Source organism: Rhinichthys klamathensis, unplaced genomic scaffold (genome assembly GCF_029890125.1).
Source record: "Rhinichthys klamathensis goyatoka isolate OS25496 unplaced genomic scaffold, OSU_Roscu_1.1 h1tg000152l_1, whole genome shotgun sequence".
Lineage (NCBI taxonomy): Eukaryota > Metazoa > Chordata > Actinopteri > Cypriniformes > Leuciscidae > Rhinichthys > Rhinichthys klamathensis.
The window spans coordinates 1,053,530-1,075,298 of NW_026606687.1; the positions used below are offsets into that span (position 1 = coordinate 1,053,530).

Consider the following 21,769-nt stretch of genomic DNA (forward strand, 5'->3'; position numbering starts at 1 on the left):
AATAGACTGGAGTGCTGCTATTCCTAAGTGGGGCCAAAAGCATCTGTAGCGCTACACGAAAACATCTGGAAGTTTGTCTGTGTCCATACAGCCATTCGAGAGGGAGCCCATATGTCCATGAACACTGTGGTGCAAACAAGTGTAGACTACGGGGACCCACAGCGCATACAATGTGCAAACAGGAGAACGAGCGAAAGTGATGTAAAAAAAAAAGGTACTTATTTTGTCGGTCCCATTTTTTTAGTGCACCAGGAGAATAAATGGTGCAATGTGGGAATGTCTATGAGTTGCATCACATCTGGGCCCGCTGATCAAGGTAAACAATGTTCAGAGAGCCATCTGCCAATGTGGCAGCGAAGGAGATACATAGAGGGGACTGGGGGAGGACAGTGCCCTGAACAGGCATATGGAAAAACAGATTTTTCCTCTCCCTGCAGCAGTTAGCAAAGGCAAATGTCAGCATGCACCACGGCCACGCTTGACTGTCCTGAACTCGGCACCACCACCTGGCTCTCCTTGCTCAGCCACCGAATATGGGCAGGAGTGACACTGTGGAGCATGTCCCCGGGGCAGCCTAAACGATCAGCAATCCACTCCCCACTCCCCACCCAGTTCTCTCCAAAATGCACAAGCGCCAAAGTGAACTGTATGTGGTTTCCTGATAACTGCATTAAAAGAAGATCTTCCCTAAGAGCTTTGAGGCTAAACAAGAGCTGTGAAACCCTTTCATTACTCGCCCTCAAAAAAAAGGTATTTAGCAGAATGTCTAAGCTGTTCTATTCTATACAATGAAAGCTAACAGTGACAACAGTGGTCTCTGGTCCCCATCCACATTCACTGTATAAAAAAGGTTGTATAGAACACAGTTTTAAAAAGCAGGTATCAATATTAACATTCTAGCAGTGTTATTTTAGCATTATTTATATGCGATTATTATATTTATTAATGTTTTGAATCAGCTTTTATTTTTAGATTTTCAGTTTACAGTTTAATTTCAAGGTTTAGTACTTCAGTGTGCTTTTGTCATTTTTATTAGCTTTTGTTTTTTTAATATTTCTATTTAGCTTTAATTCTTTATTTCAGTTTTAGCCGTTTTCATACAGGTTCAACTTAAACTAGGTAACATTTCAATTTTTTTCACACTTTTTCATATATTATACAGTACCGGTCAAAAGTTTGGAAACATTAAGGTTTTGTAATGTTTTTGAAAGTAGTCTCTTAATCTCACCAAGGCTGCATTTAATTGATCAAAAATACAGTAAAGACAGTATTACTGTGAAAAAAAACAATACAATAAAAACACTGCTAAATATGGAAAAAATATGGGAAATGAACATGGCTAATTAATTAACCAATATCACTCAAATAAATTTTTTTTTTTAAAGTCTCTTATATCGTCCTATACCCTATATGGTAAGACATTCTGCTAAGTATTCTTTTTTTGTGTGTTTCATGCAAGAAAGATAGTCAGTTTGGAATGACAAGAGGATGGAATGACATTTTCATTTCAGGTGAACCATTTACACTTGGTCCTAGACACCATCACACTGAAATAATTCACCTTTTATATCTGCTTTTTGCATACATGACTCCAAAAAGTCATAAAGCATGAAAAAGCATTGAAACAAAAGTGTCACAAAAGTAACAAGTTTTTGTAGCATCGCAGCAGAGAACTTTCCGAGAAGAGTCAAGCACAGATTTATAGAAGTTAATGCACTAAACATGTACACTATTCAAAATCTTCCCTTGTTTCTCATAAAGTGAAGAACAACTCTCCTCAGGCTGAAGACAGCAAGCAGTCATGAGGAAGGCCGAGCAACACCAAATGCCTTATTAATTTGTTAATTTGTTGTGGCCATGGGGCATGAAAACCGTGCTTCATTGCCATCTGAGGCCAAGGGTATCCAACGTCTTGATTCCTTCATACACACACACACACACACACACACACACACACACACACACACATAATGTGCTGTTCGCGTTGGTCCTGGATTGACCTAAATAGAAAAGCATTCTCCCACCCGAGGCTAACCATCCTCGGTAATCAACAAGACCTAGCTGTAAAATCCTCAACATCAATAGATTAAATGTAAAACAATGTTTAAAAACCATCCAAGTGTATATCAAATATAGGCTAATTTGAGATTCGAAAATACAGTGAACCAATAAAGAAAAATTATAGAGTTGTGAAGGGATTACATCAGAACCCTGAAGAACCCAAAAGAACAAAGATATTCTATGGGGTTTTATAATGGGGTTTTTCAATTTATGAGTAAAATAAAGCCTGTGGTAAACATAATTTTGACATAAAATTTTTTGGTATGGGTGTGTGTAATTTAAGTTGTAGAACAAAACGTCAAAGTATCGTCAAGTTATGTTTACAACACGCTTTATTTTACTCATAAATTGAAAAAACCCCATAGGGAAATCTGGAAGGAACCACTGGCAAATTAGTCTTCGGAATTCTGACGTCATCCCTGCACCACTCGATTTAGGAGGCATTTAGTAGATTTGTAAGTAATGCACTGGTGTTAAAAATTTTGGCTAATACCAATAAGCTGATAATTATTTATTATGCTATGATCGACAACATAAAAATTCAAAACTATTTTGTCCAAATAAATGAAAAATAAAACGACACACAAAATGTTTTACATTTGAAAATAAATAAATGATAAGTTAATTTGGGCATGTAATGTACAGTATGAAAAATGGATATTCGAAGGCTAACATTTAACAGTGTTATTATTTTATTAGTGTTTTTAAAAAAATTGTTTACGGCACTGCAAAAGTAATCTAAAATACGGGAAAAAAGTATGCCCAAATAAAATTTTAAATATGACACAGATAATTAAAAAAAACTGCCAATAAACAATATGGTACTGAAATATTGTGCATCTCTACTTCGAAATGCTACTTTCCAAGTGCTGAGATACCGAGTACTCAAGTTCTCTGTGTTAATTTTAATATAATCAACTCACTCAGGATTATCATGCAATTGTTCACAACTGTGCTTAAAAATAAAATAAAAACCTGAAATGTAGAGCAAAATAGGTTTGAACCCTCACCTCATGAAACATGAAATTAGATTGAAAATCAATATGAGAAAATAAAGATTCAACTGCTGCATGTGCCAGCTTGTGATGCCTATTGAAGCAAAAACATTTTAATTTCCTCAAACAATGCCTTCCCAGCTGTGTTTCAAGCACAAGCCTGGCTCTCTGAGGTCAAGTCTCTTTCTACCAAGACTCTGGTACTTGAGCTGAAGGCCTTTTTGGTGAGAGAGCGCAGTTAATAGATTTTCTTTCTTCTCCCTGCTGTTGTTGTGGAAAACTATTATGGATTCTGGAAAATTCTTGCTGGGGCTCTTTTGTGCGAAAAAGCGAACACAACAACAAGCTCTGTCTAAAAAAACCCTGGCCTTCAAATATTGCAGAAATGCAATTTCACCAGTCCTCTATGCCAGTGCCAGTCCATTTCACAGCCACAATGGCCGCCTGTTTCTTCCTCATTTAGTCAGCCTGCCTGGAACAATGAGCATGGAAGAATGGCAACAGGTAATTTAAAGAGCTGGGTAAGAAGGATGTGTGCAGGAGGTGGCCCAACTCTGGCCCAAAACCACAGACCACCACCAGCTACCTTCTGGACCTCACCAGAAAAAAACAACACCTCGTGGGCAACTATTTTCCCTTTTCTGTCTTCAGATTTCGGTCTCTGAGAGTTTAAAAAATGATCATCCGACGAACATCAAGACGTTTGAGTTAAGTCAAGGCTATGGTGCAAAGATAAGCGAGTCTGTCTGGAATGGGAAGGTTTTCCACTACAAGAAAGAATCAATGTTTGTTCCCAAAATTAGTTGTGAAATAATCAATTCAAAACTGAGTTTTCTGTTCACATGTTTGGAATAAATACAGCCATTTCATAAGGAAAAAAAAAATCTCTCTCACAACATCCGTCACCTTTCAACAGCAGAGGATGCTCTATATACGAAACGAGCTCCCCTCCTGAAGAAAACGAGACCCTCTCCCAGAAGCTCGGAGTGAGCAAAGAGGGATCATGGGAGATGTGGCTGGGCAGGGGGAGGAGCAGAGCTCAGGATCCCATCCCCACACAGCTGCAGCCGTTCTTCAGGGAATCCGACCGGGGAGCACCACTCGAGCGCCTAATGCCATTAATGAGCACAGCCATGCGGCAGTAACGGAATTGGAGCGCAGCTTCTCTAGCAAGAGCCTGGCTGCCCTTGGAGTGGCAGGAGACCAGTTAGGCTGGGTTTAACTGAACTTAACTTTGATACACCAGATCATGAGTCCATGGACAGGGACGGAAATGGATTCAATGACTGTTAAGCATCATGCAAGGACAAGGTGGTAGCATATTTCACTGCTATGTGAAATTGTACACTAGCTTTTCCTCATCACTGAAAAGAGAAATGAGCATTTTAACAGACACTGTGCCTCGGTTGGAGGTGTCGTCTAATCTTACATACCAGAGAAAAAAAGCTGTCTTTCGTGGCACATAGTTGAAACTTGAATAAATAATAATAATATAAAAACAACAGACAATGTATTTGAAGTTGTTTCTTCGTAATAATGAAGAAACACAACTACATGATCATACTCTGTTATGCTGGTCGGTCCTCATTGTTTCAGCCAGGCTTTACAATATTAATGAATTACATGGGTGAATCTCATGAAACTTGCAAGAACACTTGCACTATTTTTACTGCAAATTCACTAAATAAAAATAAAAAAACAACAGGAAAAAAACATTTTGCCTGAAGAAAATTATGCCTACATACATATTTAACCATTCAAAAGTTTGGTTGGCAAGCTACTTATGCTCACTAAGGCTTCGTTTATTTGACTAAAAATACAGTAAAATCAGTAATCAAATCTTATTGCAAAGAAATAACTGGTATTTTTTAATATATTTGAAAAGGAAATTTATTCCACTGATGGCCATGCTAAATTTTCTGCAGGCATTGCTCCAGTCTTCAGTGTCACACAATCCTTCAGAAATCAATCTAATATTTGATTCTCAAGAAACATTTCTTATTGTGATGATTCATATTTTTGTGGATTATTCGATGAATAGAAAGTTTAAAAGCATTTATACAGCGTTTATTTGCGATATAAATCTTTTGTAGCATTAAAAATGTAAACTTTACAGTCACTTTTGATCAATTTAATGCATCCTTGCTGAATAGAAGTATTAATTTCCTTAAAAAAATCGGACCCCAAATTTCTGAACAGTAGTGTACATTGTGACATTATGTTTATGACAATTAAGCACATTGTTATGAAAATGTCAAAATGTAAAAAAGCAGGGCAATACTGAAAAAGAGCTTAATTTTCTTCATTAGAAATAGAAATGTAATTTATTTCTCTCTAATTATGTTTTTCTTCTGATTGTGAGGTTACCCACGTGTTCTTGATAGATTCATTAAAAAAATGAATGCCAATTGGAAGACATCAAAATGTACATACAGTAAACTGTGTGATGCAGATGATCATGACATGTGCATGGATGGACCTGATGAAAAGTCAAGATTAGCAGGTGGAAATCCTAAATATTCAGAGGAGGACTTCTACTGTGGTTTGTGGTTATAAATAAGCAACGGGTTTTAAAATACTACAATATGCATTCCCGGAAGTTGTGTTTACTCTTACTACAAGGACAGTTCAACTCAAGCAACCTGGGGTTAAGCCTCCTGCTCAAGGGCATAATGGTGATGATGGTGAGTTCATGAATCCCTCCAACAGATTAAAAACAAAAGTGTAGCAGAGTAACTTTATCATGGGTCCAAAGCATCGCTGCTGCTGGAGCTCTAGGTGGAGCCAGGGAGCTGCTCAATGACAGAAAGCAGTCAGCTAATTACAGCTTAGTGACACAAAGTTTAATATATCACCTATAAGAGATAAATCAATGCTAAACTGAGGGTCACTGTAGTTTGAAACGTGAGACAACATATCCAAGGATTCTATTTAGAATGGGGTTTAGAATGACTTTAACTCTTTAATGTGTGAAAAGCTTCATATATATATATATAAAAATATATTTTTTTAAAAGGCTATATGCACAAAACTGAATTTAAATAAATATAGGAGAGGACACTCAAAAAAACAGCAGATTTTTTGTCAATGAAATATCACAGTGTTTTCAGGTTGTCTAAAGAGTGTGTATGTCTCCTCATTGTATTTGGAAAACTAAACCGAGTGATCCCAGGGCAAAGGTCAGCGATGACAGTTGTGCTAACATGGCATTGCTGTGTACAGAGAAACAATGAGGAGCTTCTAAAAGAGCCATTTGAAAGAAAACCCAGCTCTTATTTGAGCTCCAAAAACAAGGCAATTTTCAGGTTTCAATCTGTAAATAAGAGTCAGCTTCTATCAAAGATGAATCTTCACAACAGTGTAATGACTGTCACTACTATTAGCAAATGAAAAAAGAAGTGTTTTCCTATAATTAAAGATGAAGTCACACTTCTGCGTGTTTTTCTGTGGAATAACTACCTGAGGCGGCCTTTGCTGAGTGCTTCTGCAGGAAGTCCAGAGTCTGAGCCAGGGCTTTCTTATTGCAGTGAGTGGAGAGCTCTTCCTTACATTCAAAGCACCTGTTAAAGGTGAGCAAAACTAATGTCAAAATGCAATTTATTATGCATTTTATGTCTAATACAAAAGAGCTTACATGTCTTTGAAAGCTGTATTTATTTGACCAAAAATACAGTAAAAACAGTAATATTGTGAAATATTTTAATGAATTGTTTTGTATTTTAATACATTGTTTTGTAATTTATTCCTGCGATGTCAAAGCTGAGTTTTTGCAAATCATTCAAATTTTCAAATAACTTTGTTTCTTTGATTAATAGAAAGTTCAAAAGAACTGCGTTTTTTTTTAAATAAAAAAATAATAATAATGTAAATATTAAAATGAAATGCATCCTTAATAATTTCTTTAAAAAAATCCTTTGTGTATATGGAAAAATGATAAAATAATTATGCAATACAGCATAATCAATTGACGTTTCCTACCAGGCCTTCCATGTACTGAGGCTGATGGTGATGCAGTGAGAGTCAGAGCGATGAGCTTGCTGATGTTTTGTGGAATGCTGAGTTTCTGCCTGGTTACAGCCCTGGAAGAGAGAGCAACAATAGCAAGGTTTGAAGGTTGGCATATATTTTAAGATCTAGTCAAGTTTTGGTCAATATGTTTTTTTCCCACTGTCAAATCAAGGTCAAACAAAGTCTCTACCATACTCCCAAATATATTGAATAGCTTAAATGACCCATTCAAATACTGTGAGCAAAAGGCAAAGGAAACAGTAGGGTCACTCAATCTACTTTCAAAAATGCTGTGCGACCAGGGTAATAATATGAGCTTTTAAGCATAGGCCTAATAAAAGTGTATTTCCCCTTGGTTTTGACACTTGCAGTACCCAACAACCACTGCTGCCATTTTTATCACCTCTTTTCACAACACTAACGTTCAAAAGTTTTGGGTCAAACTTTTGATACTTTTATTCAAAAACACAAATTGATCAAAAGTGACTGTAAAGACTTTTGCATTGTTACAAAAAAATTATATTTCAAATAAATGCACCTTGGTGAGCGTAGGATACTTTTTAAAAATCATACTGACCCCAAACTTTTAGACAACATATTCACAAAATGCCTTAAAAAAGCATAAATGCTTAAAATGACTTTCTGTGAAAAAATTATTTATAATTTTTTTTTTTAAGTTTTGCCAGTAAAGTTTCTAATATTTGTGAAATATTAATATGCCGTAAACAACCTGACACTGCGCACTGACAGAACTGCATAGATTGTAACACAATATTTTAGTGTTTCAGAGTGAGAAGATCTCACCTGGAACCCGCACTTGAGGCACACGAGGATGTCATGTACTCCTGCTGCTTCTCCCTCAAGCACATTCCTCTCCTTAAGACAATCGGAGCACACCGACCACATGCTGCCTGTCAATGCCTTCTTCACTGAGCTGAGGTCCACAGCCCTGCTCACATGCTGACACGTCAACCCTAGATGTCACAAGAATATACATCTTTACTGAAGAGTTTACAACTCTATACAAGCTTTGTTAAATCCACAATCTGAATTGGAATGATTAAGGAACTACATGCATGATAGATCCTTAATGTCTGATAATTGCTTTGTATGCTTCTCTGTGATTTTGCAACGTACATCAATGAACAATGTACAGGCATGAAAAATGACATCATAACCTTTCCTTACCGCCAACCTCGTCGGACGAGTCTTCATCGCGAGGCTTCTTTGGCTTGTTAGACCGCTTGGTCATGTCTGCGGTTTTTAAAGAGAAGGGGTCTTTCAACCGCATTTGTATCTGGGGGGAAAAAAATGACTAAGTATGAGAACCAACAGCACAGTTAAAATTGTGTTTCTGAAGCCTAACATTCTCAAATAACACATACACATGAGGGCCTCAGCACACTTCCGAGGTGGGCACAAAATGACAAAATTATTTAAAAGACTTATATTAAAATAATCCATTGTAACTAAAAGACTAAAATTATTTTAAAGAGTTAAACAATTTATATTGAATTACATAAAAAAAAGTATATATTTTTTATTTTAATAAGTAATCATAATAAAACAATCCAAAGCAGCCTATAAACTGCTCAAATAAGGACGCACAACATTTAAACTGATATTATATTTCTTCTTATTCTGATTTTTCCCCACTAACGTTACACTGTGTGTTTTTAGTGAAGAACAAGATTCTGGAAAGCTCTGGAATGATCTATCTAATTATCTATCAATTATCTTCAGTCCTGCGAATTTTTCCTTTCCATCTCAAATATCTCAGTGGGGAAAACACTACAGTAGCAGACTACCCGAACTCTCTGAACTCATGAATACTGTAAGATGACAGCAATTGAATACGGGTTAGATAAGGAAGTATCCTGTCAGCAGTTTAACCATTCACTATAACTGACGAATCGGTAAGTGAGGATAATAAAGCAATACGGTATAATTAGTTATTAGCAAACCACTGTAGAAAAACAAATAAGAGCACGACACCTGAGACTTGCCCAGGTAACTGATACAAGTACTGACAACAGATACCGGCTAGTTAAAGGCCTTTGCTTCCCTAGTATTAAGTAAGATCTGTTTATAACACACAGTTAAGAGTAGCTACAACAGTAAAAGGTCGTTGGCTTATAGTAATAAACCCAACTCACCCTGTTTATGTTCCCTCCTCTCTAGGTTCGCAACCAAGTGAACGTCAGTTGACAAGTGGCCAGGTGGAAGAGCGAGGCTAATAACTTGCATATGCTTCCAAGTTTATAAATACGGAAGAATTCCTGTCGGTAGTTTGGTGTTCGGATCTAAAACTTCGACAAGAATCGAGCAATCCCGAGACAGTTTGTATTTTGATTTATAGAGTTTGTCGGCGTATTTGGTGGCATTTGGGGAAGAACAACAGAAAGCACAAGTATCACATATGTCACGTGGTCACACCCTCAACGACGCGCTACGGGTACTTGTATGGTGAAACTCGTTTGGGTATCTGCTCAGCTCAGACGAAAAAGTACTGTAGTGTTTTGTAAAAATTTAAACACAAAAGAGCTATTTGAGAATGCAATATTATTGTTATATATAATGTAAAAAGTGTCACATTTTCACTCTTTTTTTGTTATTAGAGTAAATGTGTCAAAAATAAAATAAGAAGGGGGGGGGGGGGACTCTTTTTTATTTTTACTTTTTCTTCTTATTTTTTTTTTGCATACTTTAACCATTTATTATTTGCTGCATTATAAGTGCATTATATCCGGCCGATTATTTATTTTATTGTGCATGAACATTCCTCTTGTCTTGGTATTTTTTGTGTTAATATACATATTGCGATCATTTTAATGAAAGTTAGGCCTATATATTATTAACAATGTTCAAATGTCAATTAAACCACACGTCAACATTAAACAAATGCTTTCATTTGCAAGCACTAATATTTACCGAGTGCCCACTTTCTCTACTGAGATTTGTTTTTATAATTAGTTTAATATCGGACGTGTGGGTCTGAGCAAACGTAAATTATGCATTAACATGACTTAACATAACCACTTCGGATTCTGTTAAATAATCATTCACTTGCACGTCAAAATATAGTATAATACTTTGTTGAACACATATGCAAAAAAATAGGAAATGAGAAAATATGAAGAAAACATGCAAATAAAAAAGAAAAGGGGAAAAAACTATATCGTTATATATAAACAACCTAAAAGTGGAGTTGTGGCAAAAAAAAAAGAGTAGCATACGTCACTGGTAATACGTAGTAGTTGTGCGCATGCGTACAGGAGTAGTTTATAGCTGCAATTCTGCTACGTAGCTTAGACTTGCGTCCAACCTTGTTTTCGTCGATATTTAGACACAAAACAAGGGAAAAAGTAATATCGTCATCTTGCAGCTTTCTTTACTATAAATTCTAGCATGGCGTTAAATGTCTGTTCACGGCTGACGAGAAGTTTAGTCCGCGTTGTAGCGAGCAGAAGTGTCATTCTTGTCACAAGACCACTGACGAGTTCATGCTGGACACATTTACGTTGCTTACAGCGTGAGTGTTGAAATATTGTAGTGTGTAAATGTTATACATCGTGATTGACATCTATAGATCTGGAAAATCCCGGCAAATCTTGCATTCGTCTTTACAGCTTTAACATATGTGATTTCTCCCTCTGCGTTTTTTGAAAAAGTTTGGGCTGTAATAAGTAGGCTACTTAAAAAAATCCAAAAACCCAAGCTTGTATAATTTGTTCTAAAAGGTGACATTTTTGATTTTTAGAGGTAAAATGTCACACAACGACAACTATGTCTAGCAAAAGAACGGCCTCTGTCGGTCAAGTGTGTGTGTGTGTGTGTGTGTGTGTGTTTGTGCGTTATCTTTCAGGTATCCGCGTCATTCGTTATGATGGTGCTTCTTCGTTACTAAATTTCAGCTCTTCTAGCCAGCCTTCAATAGATGTGTCATATGAGCAGCTGAAGAAACTGCTGGTGTCCCGATCCGGATTGGTTATAGACGTCCGTGAGCCGTGGGAACTCAGGGAATACGGGAACATACAGGGGTCTATTAACGTTCCACGTAAGTCAGTGAATGTCCTCATCCATGTAGCCTACTGTATATTTAAAGTCTCATTATATAAATTACAATACTGTACCCTCTCATCTGCAGTGGGACAGTTGAATGGAGCTCTCCAGCTCGAACCTGATGAATTCAAGGAGAAATACAGAGGGGATATGCCATCACAATCCCAAAATATAGTGTTCACCTGCCTAGCTGGTGTAAGAAGCAAAACTGCCCTGGAAGCTGCAGTGTCATTAGGATACACCAAGTGAGCAATTATGCTTATTATAGAACTATTATAGTGCTTGTTTCTTTGCCACTTTTTACACAGCTTGAGTTCTGCGCGAAACTTTGAAAAGCATGACTTCTCAGGACTATTATATTTTCAGTCCAGAAATCATAGAAAATGACTCTAAATGTAGCATTTACAGCATCTGTTATACCTCACGGCAGTAGTCTTCAAATGGGTAGTCACCAATTAGTATTTGATTTGAAAGTAAATTTGGTCAAGAAAAAACATATCAAAATAAGTATTAATCAAAAATGCAATATTAAGCTAAGTTCAACCAAAGCTAAAGTTCAGCTATATGTTTCATTATCCCTCCTACATTATAATGCAATGGTTACATTAAATTGTACTGTACGTTATGTATATGATTCTGTGCGTCAATAATGATTATTTTAATGCAGGGGTGCCCAAATGTTTTACTATGATGGGCCAAAAATTAAACTTGCCGAAATTAAATGTTGCATTTTATTTTATACAAAGTTAACTTATATTCTCTACATTTAAATGCAAAGATTTAACAAAAAAGGTAAAAACAAAAATATACATTAGAAATGAAGATATGCTTCAATGGCATGTTTATGTCCTATTTTTCTCCTCCTGATATGGCATGGCAGGCCAAATCAAAGGTCATCACAGAACAAATTTGGTTTAGCCACCTCTGTTTTAATGGTTTTTCATTGTTATTATTATTACAAGTATTTAAATACATCAAAGGTGTACAATGTGTCTTGTGGAAGAACATTGTAGCCGGAGCTACTTGTCTGTTTATGTATATGACAAGTCATGTCGGTACTGAGTGTCTAACTTAGTCTGAATATAAACACTTCTTAGGCATACCATAGTGATTCAAAATAAGACAAAAACACAGTTTGGAAGATGGATTCATGATGTACTTCCTCATTATTTTAAACAAAAAAGTTACATAGTTTGCCTTTAATGTAGTATGATATATACATTTATAGGCAGGGCTACTGTGAATTTTATACAGTATACTACAGGTGTCTGTCCACCAAGAAGAAGCAACAGGATATGCACCAGATTATACAAACCAGGGGCCGTATTCACAAAGAATTTTAAGGCTAAAAGTAGCTCCTAACTGGCGAATTTAGGAGCAACTCCTAAAAATAATGGGCGTGTCACTCCTAACTTTAGGACTCCTAATTTTTTGCACTAAGAGTAATTCACGAAGCATTTTAGCCCTAAAAGTAGCACCTAAGGGCCCATCCACACTACTGCGTTTTAGTTTAGAAACGGATAATTAAAACGAATACGATCTCCGTCCACACCAGCGTTTTAGCTGCGTATTAGAAATTGATCTCCGTCCACATTAAAACGACTGAAAACGCGGATCACGTGACCATTCACCAACACTGGGCATGTGTGTGCCGGTGTAAACACAACTTCATTGATAAAATTAGCCCACCATGCTCTGGGTTAACCCCAAACCGACGCTCCATGTACGCCGCCGCTGCACACGGGAATTGTCACAGATCGCTCGAATAATAGCTTGACTCCGGCGCATGTAGGCAGTTATAGCGTTGTAAAATGCAGAATTTACTTGTACAACAGCTGCTAGCAAAGATATACGCCATGACTGATGACACCCAATCATAGAGCCGAGCGTGAGCCTCTACTACGTCATCGTTTCTAAAGTCCTCTGTTTTGACCCGTCTACACTAAAACGCCCTCCGGAGAATCAAAACGAAAAACGGATCGGCAGCGTTTCTAAACTTTTCCGTTTTGGGTCTCCGTTTTTGCCGTTTTAGTGTGGACGGGAGGTGCAAACGTAGCAAAAGGTCTCCGTTTTTAAACGAAAACGCAGTAGTGTGGACGGGGCCTAAGTCTGGGACAGCTTAAAAGAAGTCGAGAGGACTCCTAACTCACTAAGACCTATTCACAAAGGATTGTAGCACATTTTTTTCTAGCACCAACTGGGCCAGCAGCAGTAACTGATCCTGCGTCCAGTTGGGCTTTCTTTTCCGTTTTGGCGAGTTCATAATCCACCGTCATTCAACTATTACATTACTTCAATAGAAGCAACATTTCCTTGTTTTAAGTTTATTTTTCTATTTAGGCTAATATGATGTCAATTAACCAAGCAAGTGTTAATGCAAGTGTCGTTTTTCATTATTAGGCAAGTGGCGGTTTTCATTAGGGTATTAGGCTACCTTGATTTAATTTAATTTAATTCACGACTTTTCTCTCTCTCTGCCTTTTTAGAATTACACTTCACTGGGGCCTGCACAAACATGTCATTATATATGCATTTCGATGACATTACTATTATTATTTTGTGTAGGACACAATTCCATGATTTGTTGCGTCTGTGTTATGTTCCGCATGATGGCCCTGTCATCTAACAACCAATCACCGTGATCATTGCGAGGAAGCTCGTGCATGAGAAGTGACGTCATCCATAGCAACGAAGACTCACTCTTAGTTTAGGAGTTGTCATTTTTCCTTTCTAAGAGTAGGTCTGAAAGGCGTTGTGAATAACTTTTAAGAGAAAACTCCTAGCTAAAATATTTTAGTGCGATTTAGGAGTACTCCTTGTGGTAAGATAAAATTCTTTGTGAATACGGCCCCAGATTTGTTTCTTGTATCAATAGGCTACGCTACAGTATCTTGAAGTTCTGTTTGTATGGCCTTAGTTGCCTAATTGATTTTTCTCTTCCGGTAGGGTTCAGCATTTTCCAGGCGGATGGCAAGAATGGGCAGAACGTGAATTAATACAAACCAAAGAGTGATTGTCCCATTGTAGTCATGTTAACACTGTGAAAGAAGTTTGACTTGTACTGCAATCTCAATTGACACTGAGTCAAAATGTGCCACTAAGACTCTGTAATTTTAATGGTATTGACTGGAAGTAAAGGAATAGTGTGATTACATTATAAACCAAGATGCATTAGTAGTATAGTATTGTTAGAATATTGGCATCAATGCACATTCTACTCTATTTCATTTGACATATAGCCTACTGTAGTATAGTTGGAATGGGAAGTGCAGTGACCTGCAGTGTGTATGGTACAATTTCTGTTCAAAGGGCTGTTGGCTATTTGCCTAATACGTAAACCTAAATATTTTGAGCAGGCAATCCAAATATCAGGGCAAAAACATTTATCAAATGATTTATGTTCAGTTTGCATAGTACTATAAAGTGGAGTGTTGTAATATTGAAAGTAAAACTTTAATGTTACATTGTGTGTGTATTGTGCTTATTTGAAAAACTATCTGTGCATTATCTCACATTGGTCATTTTTGATAAAAGTGTAAGTTTAAACAAACCCCTAACCTATTAAAATGTAGGGTGTAACTCATCCTTCATTTGAATGTCATCATGTACAGGCTAGAATTGCTTGCATTTTCTTCACAAAATATAAAAATCTGATGTAATTTATGTCATTTAGTGAGATAAAACTACCAAGATACACTTTAATTGCTGGTTTATGTGCAATATAGGCCTATATTTATTTAGAAAGAAATAACCCTTTAATGCAGCATTAAATTGATCAAAAAATACAGTAAAGTCATTCATTATGTTACAAAAGATTTCTTGAAATAAATGCTGTTCTTTTGAACTTTCTATTCATCAAAGAATCTGAAAAACAATGGATCACGGTTTTAACAAAGATATTAAGCAGCACAACCATTTTAACAATAATAGAAAATGTTTTTTTGAGCCGCAAATCAGAATATTGAATGATTTCTGAAGGATCATGTGACACTGAACACAAGTAATAATGCTGAAAATTCTGTTGTTGTTTTTTAAATGCAAATAAATTGCATTTTAAAATATATTAAAACAGAAAACAGATATTTTGAATTCTAATATTATTTCACAATGTTACTGTTTTACTACTTTTAACCAAATAAATGCAGTGAGCATAAGAGACTTCTTTCAAAAACATTAAATCTTACCGATTCCAAACTTTTTCAACAATTTCTACCTTACAAATAAGAAAACCCTCTTCAGCCATACATAATCTGACTGGCACTTTAAAAGACTTTGTTATTGTCCTATACAAGTTGCAATGTCATCTGTGACTTATGACAACAGCTATTGTACTGCCATTTTATAATAATATCATCAGAATTTCTTACACACTAGCATGTGTTTTTGAGCCATAAGTATGTGCCCGATTATAAGAATTATGTGTACCAGTGCCATTAATGTGGATGTAATAAAGCTGTTTTCACCAATAAATCTGAAAACAAAAAATGTAACTAAGCACAAATGGACAAAGATAATAGTGCCTTATTATTGCCAGTAAAGAGGCTAGCCTATTGTCTTTATCAATGGTGTCATTGTTTTTTTCTGTATATTAGCACTGCTACAGGAATGACTAATGTACTGTAATTGAATGAGATAGCAGGAGTAAAATAACGCCTGGATGATTCAGCTCATTTAGCCACTGTTCACATCTCAGAGAGATGCAGACCCAGCCTTCCTCCCACATGGCTGGCAAATCTTAGATCGTTGGAAAGAATCTCATAAACCACATTCTGTCAGCACAAAAATGGCAGCATTGTGTAATGAAGAAAACATTAGAGCATAATTCGGCTGATACTCTATCGGCACCTTCTTTTAGGGAAAATAGTTATTTTAGGTTCTTTAGATTATGATTAAAAACACTGTGAGGACTTCCCACTTAAATCCTTTAGTCATCTCAAGCGTGAATCTCAGACAGGCCATAGAAAAACACTGGGGTTTGTTTTCGTTTCTCTTCGCATTTCTCATTTTTACACATACTTCCATTTAAATAGTGACCAGATTAATGTCATCTCTCACATATCAGTCAGTATTCCCATGCACAGATTGACCCCGTGACACTATTTCTTGCTCTGTCTAGAAGCATGTATAATTAAAATCCCTACATATCAAAGCACATCAACATCACGACTGCCTCTTAATTGAACCTTCCATTCAACACCTCTCAAGACCCTGACAGATGTTTGAGTGACGGGCCCATTTCTTGATGGTGCAGAGGCTCAACATTCCCAAAGCACTGACTCATGTTTATAGCGGAGTATAAAATGCCTGGACCTCTGGGAGTTTGGATTTGTGAACAGAGCTTGCAAAAGGAAGATCAACAAAGTAAGGCCTTAAAGTTTAGCCACTGATCAATGATGAGTCGCAGCCCAGAAAGGATCTCATCCTATCGCCGGCATTTCGAGGACACCAGCACCTCCTCTTACCAGGTGAGGGTCAGCAGCCCTTCTCCCGTCAGACGGGATGTGGGGAGGTGCCGTTCAGCCAGCTACTCCCGTAACGCCACCGCTGTGAGAAGCAGTATGGCAGTGGGACGGAGGACCATCTCATCCTCACGCAGCCAGCCCCTCATGACTGGGTAAGCATCGCACATGAAGCAAAGGAACAATACTGAACATCATCATATGCATTCACACTTAATGGAATTTGTTAAACCAACTGAGGAGAATAAATGTTTTATCTGCCTAGCAATGGAATTAATGATTTCTGTTATTTATAGGAGGTGCACAGTGTAACTTAAAAATGTTATATACATGTGTAAGTTATATATTTGCTTACACATATAACATTAATACACACACACACATATATAGCCTATGTGTGGGTGTCTGTGTGTGTGTGTGAATAAATTCCATGTAAGTTTTTGTATATAGTTTTTTGTATATAATTTGTGTATTACACATGGCAAATATTTAATAAAATATCGAATTAATAATACAATTAATTTAAATATTTGTGTAACTGTATACATAAAACTCAATTTTCCATTATAGAGACTTTTGTTATTTTTATTTTTTTATTGTTGTTTTCTCTTATTTATATTTTGTCTTATAATAATAATTATTTATACAGATTATAGGCTATGAGTTAAGATATTTTTAATCAATCTCAATACAAAACTAACAAAAATGGGTTGCTTGCAAATATAGGTGGCTTTAATATTTGAATACTTTTCGAGTTTCGTATTTAATTAGTAGCCTACTATTGACCGGTGGCAAATAATTGCTTTGTTAGAACACACTTTCTTTTTCATTTGACTTATTGATCCGTTACAAATCACACAAAGCCTCTAGGAGACTCGAGCGCTCTGTGTGACCGTGACCTAATAAACCCAAAGTGACAAATAAATGAATCTTCACAATATCAGTAATACGCTTGCATTCACTTACAGTTGGTGTTTTACCGTGAAATTCAAGTTATGCTAAATCTGAATTGATTGCAGTGTCGGAATGGGAGCCCTCTGTGTCAGTGGAAGGGGTCCAGGTTTCGATCTCGACCAGGCTGCTGCAGAAAACCGTGAATTCCTCAGCACACGAACCAGTGAGAAACAAGAAATGATTCTGCTCAACGATCGACTGGCAGCATACATTGAGAAGGCAAGTGCACATTTGCACAAAATGAATAGCCTATGCCCTTGGTGCAATTTAAAACACTATGCACACAAAGCTTTGGCAGCACTTTTATCCACAAAAAAATATTGTATCATTCAATGAACCTCTTAATAGAATTTCTTTTTCTTAACACGAAGAGCATTTTTATGATCTAAAGAAAATTTTTCCACTATATGACCACAAAGAACCTTTTGTGGAATAAAAATATTCCATGCATGTGTAGCTTTAGTATGTCACATTATATTTATAACACCATAAGCTACTATAATTGATAGCCTAACAAATATGCAATATATTTTACATTGCTCTTAATGCTCTTGGAGACGAGCCTCATTTTTAGAGCCATCTTTGACAGCATTTGTCTGATTTGGCCACGGTTGAATGCGTCGCGCTCACTGGCAGTGTGGAAATGCCACTGCTGGCCCACGAGATAAAGCGCATTATTCGCACTTCTGTGGGCATACAGAGACAGACAGGGCACATAACACGCGTACTGTGTGTTCTTATTCTCCTGTCGAAACAAAGGTCCGGTCGCTTGAGCAGCAAAACAAATTGTTGGAGACGGAAATCGAGTCCCTGAAGAATCGATTCTTGAAGCCCACCGGCCTCCGCTTGCTGTACGAGGAGCAACTCAAGGAGCTGAAGAGGCTGGCTGACCAGATGAGAGTGCAGCGGGTAATCATTTGAACAGATCTTTATTTAATAGCCTAATAATTAACAAAAATCATATTTTTAAAAACGGCCTAATTAGTTAATATTCAGCCATATTTACACAAGGCTGTTTTAAGACTTAAACATTTTTGCCCAATGTTGTCTTTGATAACTCTGAGGCGATAATTCGCAGTGAGGAGAAATAGTCTCTGACTTCGACAAATCTATGAATTATGATAATAATGCTTCCAATTCATTTGAAAGGACCTTGCTATTGCTGCAAAGGATGCTATGGCGGGTCAGTTGGAGATGATTAAAATTAAATATGAGGAGGCCTTAGAGATGAGGAGGAAAGCCGAGCTTGACATTGAAGCTTTCCGTCCGGTATGATTCCCATCAAATTGCCTTGTAACATTTATCTTTATTAACAAAGAAATGAGATCTCTTACGAACATCTTTTATATTCTCAGGACGTGGACGCAGCCACCTCCGCGCGCATTGCTTTGGAGAAGCAGCTAGAAAACCTGGAGGTGGAAATAGAATTCCTTCAGAGAGTTCACAAACAGGTAATTAAATCACAACAATAATTATACTTGCACTTGATAAATAAAATCGAAATGTTTTAATGTTTCAAACCGCACGCTTGCAGGAAATCGACGAGCTTCTGAAACAGATTTACACAGCCCACGCCACAGCATTAGACGTCTACAGTCTCCCCGACCTCTCAAGCGCTCTCAAGCAGATCCAACACCAGTATGATGACATTGCAGCTAAGAACTTACAGGTGGGTCTCTTTACATTACAAATATTGTTTAAAATGTCTGGAATTGAGGTGGCTGATGAGCATTGAACACACTGTCTGTGAGTAGTTTTTATTAAAAGAAAAACACTGCAGTTTAAACAAAACACACTCCCTAGTCTCCATATTAACAAAACTACTTTTCATTTGCCTACAGGAAATGGATTCTTGGTACAAAAATAAATTTGAAGATCTCAACAACAAAACAACAAAACATGTGGACAAGGTGCGAAGCGTGAGAGAGAATATTGTCACTGCGAAGAAGGATGTAAGTATTAATGATCTTTCTTTAACATGCTTACATTGGGCAATAAATCTTTGATACTTTGTTGATTTTTACTATATAACAGTAGTAAAATAACAAATAACGTCTAAAATGATTACAGTATTCATTGTTCCCTCTTGTTTTTTAGATTCAAAATAAGGAGCGTGACTTGGACTCTTTGAAAACCAAAAATGAGGCTTTGGAAGCACAGATCCGTGAGACTCAAGAAAAGTACAGGAAAGAACTAGAAGAACTCCAGGTGAGACAAATATAATTTGGCCTACATGCAAAGTAAAATCGAAGAAAGAAATTCAAGCATAAATTATATAAACACTTCTGACAGGCAAGAATTGAGGCCTTGCAGCTTGAGCTGAAATCCTCCAAACAGAAGATAGCGCTGCTCCTGCGTGAATACCAAGATCTGCTCAATGTGAAGATGTCCCTCGAGATCGAAATTACCACATACAGGTAGCTTTTAGCAACTTAAATATTTGATCACATAAAACAGTTTATACCCAAACAAATCCCACAACACAGAGTAAAACATACCAGAATGTAATCATTTCGAAAAGTGCGATTTTCTTAAATTCTTCCTCCTTAATTGTTGTTAACAGGAAGCTCATTGAGGGTGAGGACTCTCGTCTGTCTTCCATGGTACAGAGCATGCAAACCATGTCCCTCATGAGTGGCAGCATGAGTGTTCACAGTGCTGGAGCCACAGGTGTTGCAGGTGCCCTGGGTGCAGGAGTTGCTGATAGAGCGGGTGGAGGTCTTGCCGGAGGTCTAGGTGGTGGTCTTGCCACAGGTCTAGGAGGAGGCATTGGCGGAGGTCTAGGTGGGGGTCTTGGAGGAAGTCTTGGTGGCAGCCCTGCCACAGGTCTTGGAGGAAGCATTGGAGGTGGTGTTGCTGGAGGTCTTGGTGGTGGTCTTGGCACAGGTCTTGGAGGAGGCATTGGTGGTGGTCTTGCTGGAGGTCTTCCCGGAGGTAATGACAGAGGTTTTGTCAATGGGATCACCGGTGGGGTTGGCGGCCCAGGCACCACTGTCGACTATACTCAAGAGCAGGCTGTGGAGATGACAGAGAGGAAGACTGTGCTTATCAGGTAAGCATTCAAATAAAGCTTTCTAGAACCGTGGTTTTGCGCATGTGCTCATTCTGTGGTGTTTGTGCCGAAACTTGGGTTCAATTCTGGCCATGAATCATATTCCCATCTCACTCCCTGTATACATTTCCACAGTGTTTCATGTCCTCTCTCAAATTTCTCTGCACATAAAAGGTACAAAAGTTGTCACTGGGGCAGTTCCCTTTTGAAAGGGCACCACCCTGACAGCTTTTGTACCTTTTTTTCTAAGCATTCTATCAATAAACTTAAATAAACAAAGAAGATAACAGATACTGCGGAGCTTTGAGAAAATAAAAAGTGTAGAATTAATATTTTAGAGTTTCATTTTAGCCTGCTGAATAAATTGCATTGTTTTCTCCCACAGAACAATTAAAACTGAGGATGACATTCTGGAGAGCAACACACAGGAGAAATCTTATTCCATCTCTGGAGCAGCAGATGATGATGAGTAGTGGTGTTTTCTGCTCACCAGTCATGCCTTCAGATGCGTGTGCCTTACTACTCAAAGATCAGCTTGCGTCTTGCATTGCTCGTCCACAAATGGAAATAAAGCTCTGAGCATCATGTCCTTTTGTGAGTTTTGTTTCAACATTGTCTGTGCATAAAATCCCCTCTTACACAATATCAACAGGTGTAAAATGCAGGGCACCGTTTATGACGAGGAAGGAATAGACAGGAAAACCTCTTAAGGGAGTGTGATTGTGTCACTCAAGGCTCAGTTTATGACCTTGATTCTTTGGCCAAAGGGGAACCCCAAGCTGTGTGGTATACTGCCACAACAAGAATCACACTCACTATGGCCCCATTCTATCTAAATCTGCCCTCTTCATCTCCATCTGATCCATCCTGATCGGTTCACACTGGAACGTGCCAAACACTCAAAACTGTAGAAGTGTGAGGTAGATGTGCACTGGAGTACTTAAACATAAAACTACTGTCGGCAAAAGCAGCATGTAGTTGACCCAGTTTATCAAATTTAAAATATGCATTTACTTTAAATGAAAAACTGATGATTCGATTCAAAACAACTTTCAGATCACGAGCCTGGCCCTGAGCACTGATAAGACAACTTTAAACCACACTTGAGTGAATAGTCTACAGCAAACAAAAGAAATGCTCACAACAAGCACTAAAACGTGTGACTGTTGCTAGAACTA

The 21,769-nt window shown here is 37.5% G+C and overlaps 3 protein-coding genes across 3 annotated transcripts in view; 2 read left to right on the plus strand and 1 right to left on the minus strand.

The window, feature by feature from the left end:
- The window catches only part of usp45 (ubiquitin specific peptidase 45), a 32,763-nt gene extending 23,267 nt beyond the window's left edge, over positions 1-9,496 (minus strand). Inside the window, exons 1-5 of the mRNA XM_056258511.1 lie at positions 9,221-9,496; positions 8,253-8,361; positions 7,869-8,038; positions 7,035-7,135; positions 6,516-6,616 (exon numbers count right to left, since the gene is read on the minus strand). Coding sequence (XP_056114486.1) covers positions 6,516-6,616; positions 7,035-7,135; positions 7,869-8,038; positions 8,253-8,355 — 475 coding nt within the window. The 5' untranslated portion in view covers positions 8,356-8,361; positions 9,221-9,496. The remainder of the gene's footprint in view (positions 1-6,515; positions 6,617-7,034; positions 7,136-7,868; positions 8,039-8,252; positions 8,362-9,220) is intronic.
- An 825-nt stretch (positions 9,497-10,321) lies between these two features.
- tstd3 (thiosulfate sulfurtransferase like domain containing 3) lies at positions 10,322-14,588 on the plus strand. Its single transcript, XM_056258519.1, has 4 exons — positions 10,322-10,596; positions 10,930-11,121; positions 11,212-11,371; positions 14,073-14,588. Exons 1-4 carry the CDS (start codon positions 10,473-10,475, stop codon positions 14,137-14,139), a joined length of 543 nt encoding a protein of 180 aa, XP_056114494.1. The 5' UTR covers positions 10,322-10,472; the 3' UTR covers positions 14,140-14,588.
- A 1,865-nt stretch (positions 14,589-16,453) lies between these two features.
- On the plus strand, positions 16,454-21,131 carry zgc:172323 (uncharacterized protein LOC564165 homolog). Its single transcript, XM_056258520.1, has 11 exons — positions 16,454-16,740; positions 17,605-17,758; positions 18,299-18,448; positions 18,689-18,808; positions 18,895-18,990; positions 19,074-19,208; positions 19,381-19,491; positions 19,637-19,747; positions 19,832-19,956; positions 20,103-20,591; positions 20,977-21,131. Exons 1-11 carry the CDS (start codon positions 16,517-16,519, stop codon positions 21,062-21,064), a joined length of 1,803 nt encoding a protein of 600 aa, XP_056114495.1. The 5' UTR covers positions 16,454-16,516; the 3' UTR covers positions 21,065-21,131.
- The last annotated feature ends 638 nt before the right edge of the window (positions 21,132-21,769 follow it).

Excerpts from the sequence above, each read along its gene's own strand:
- tstd3 (XM_056258519.1), top strand. The coding sequence starts at position 10,473 with ATGGCGTTAAATGTCTGTTCACGGCTGACGAGAAGTTTAGTCCGCGTT. Across the intron at positions 10,597-10,929 it reads ACATTTACGTTGCTTACAGC|GTATCCGCGTCATTCGTTAT; the intron begins GTGAGTGTTGAA and ends GTTATCTTTCAG. Across the intron at positions 11,122-11,211 it reads GGGGTCTATTAACGTTCCAC|TGGGACAGTTGAATGGAGCT; the intron begins GTAAGTCAGTGA and ends TCTCATCTGCAG.
- zgc:172323 (XM_056258520.1), top strand. The coding sequence starts at position 16,517 with ATGATGAGTCGCAGCCCAGAAAGGATCTCATCCTATCGCCGGCATTTC. Across the intron at positions 16,741-17,604 it reads AGCCAGCCCCTCATGACTGG|TGTCGGAATGGGAGCCCTCT; the intron begins GTAAGCATCGCA and ends AATTGATTGCAG. Across the intron at positions 19,209-19,380 it reads TTGCAGCTAAGAACTTACAG|GAAATGGATTCTTGGTACAA; the intron begins GTGGGTCTCTTT and ends ATTTGCCTACAG.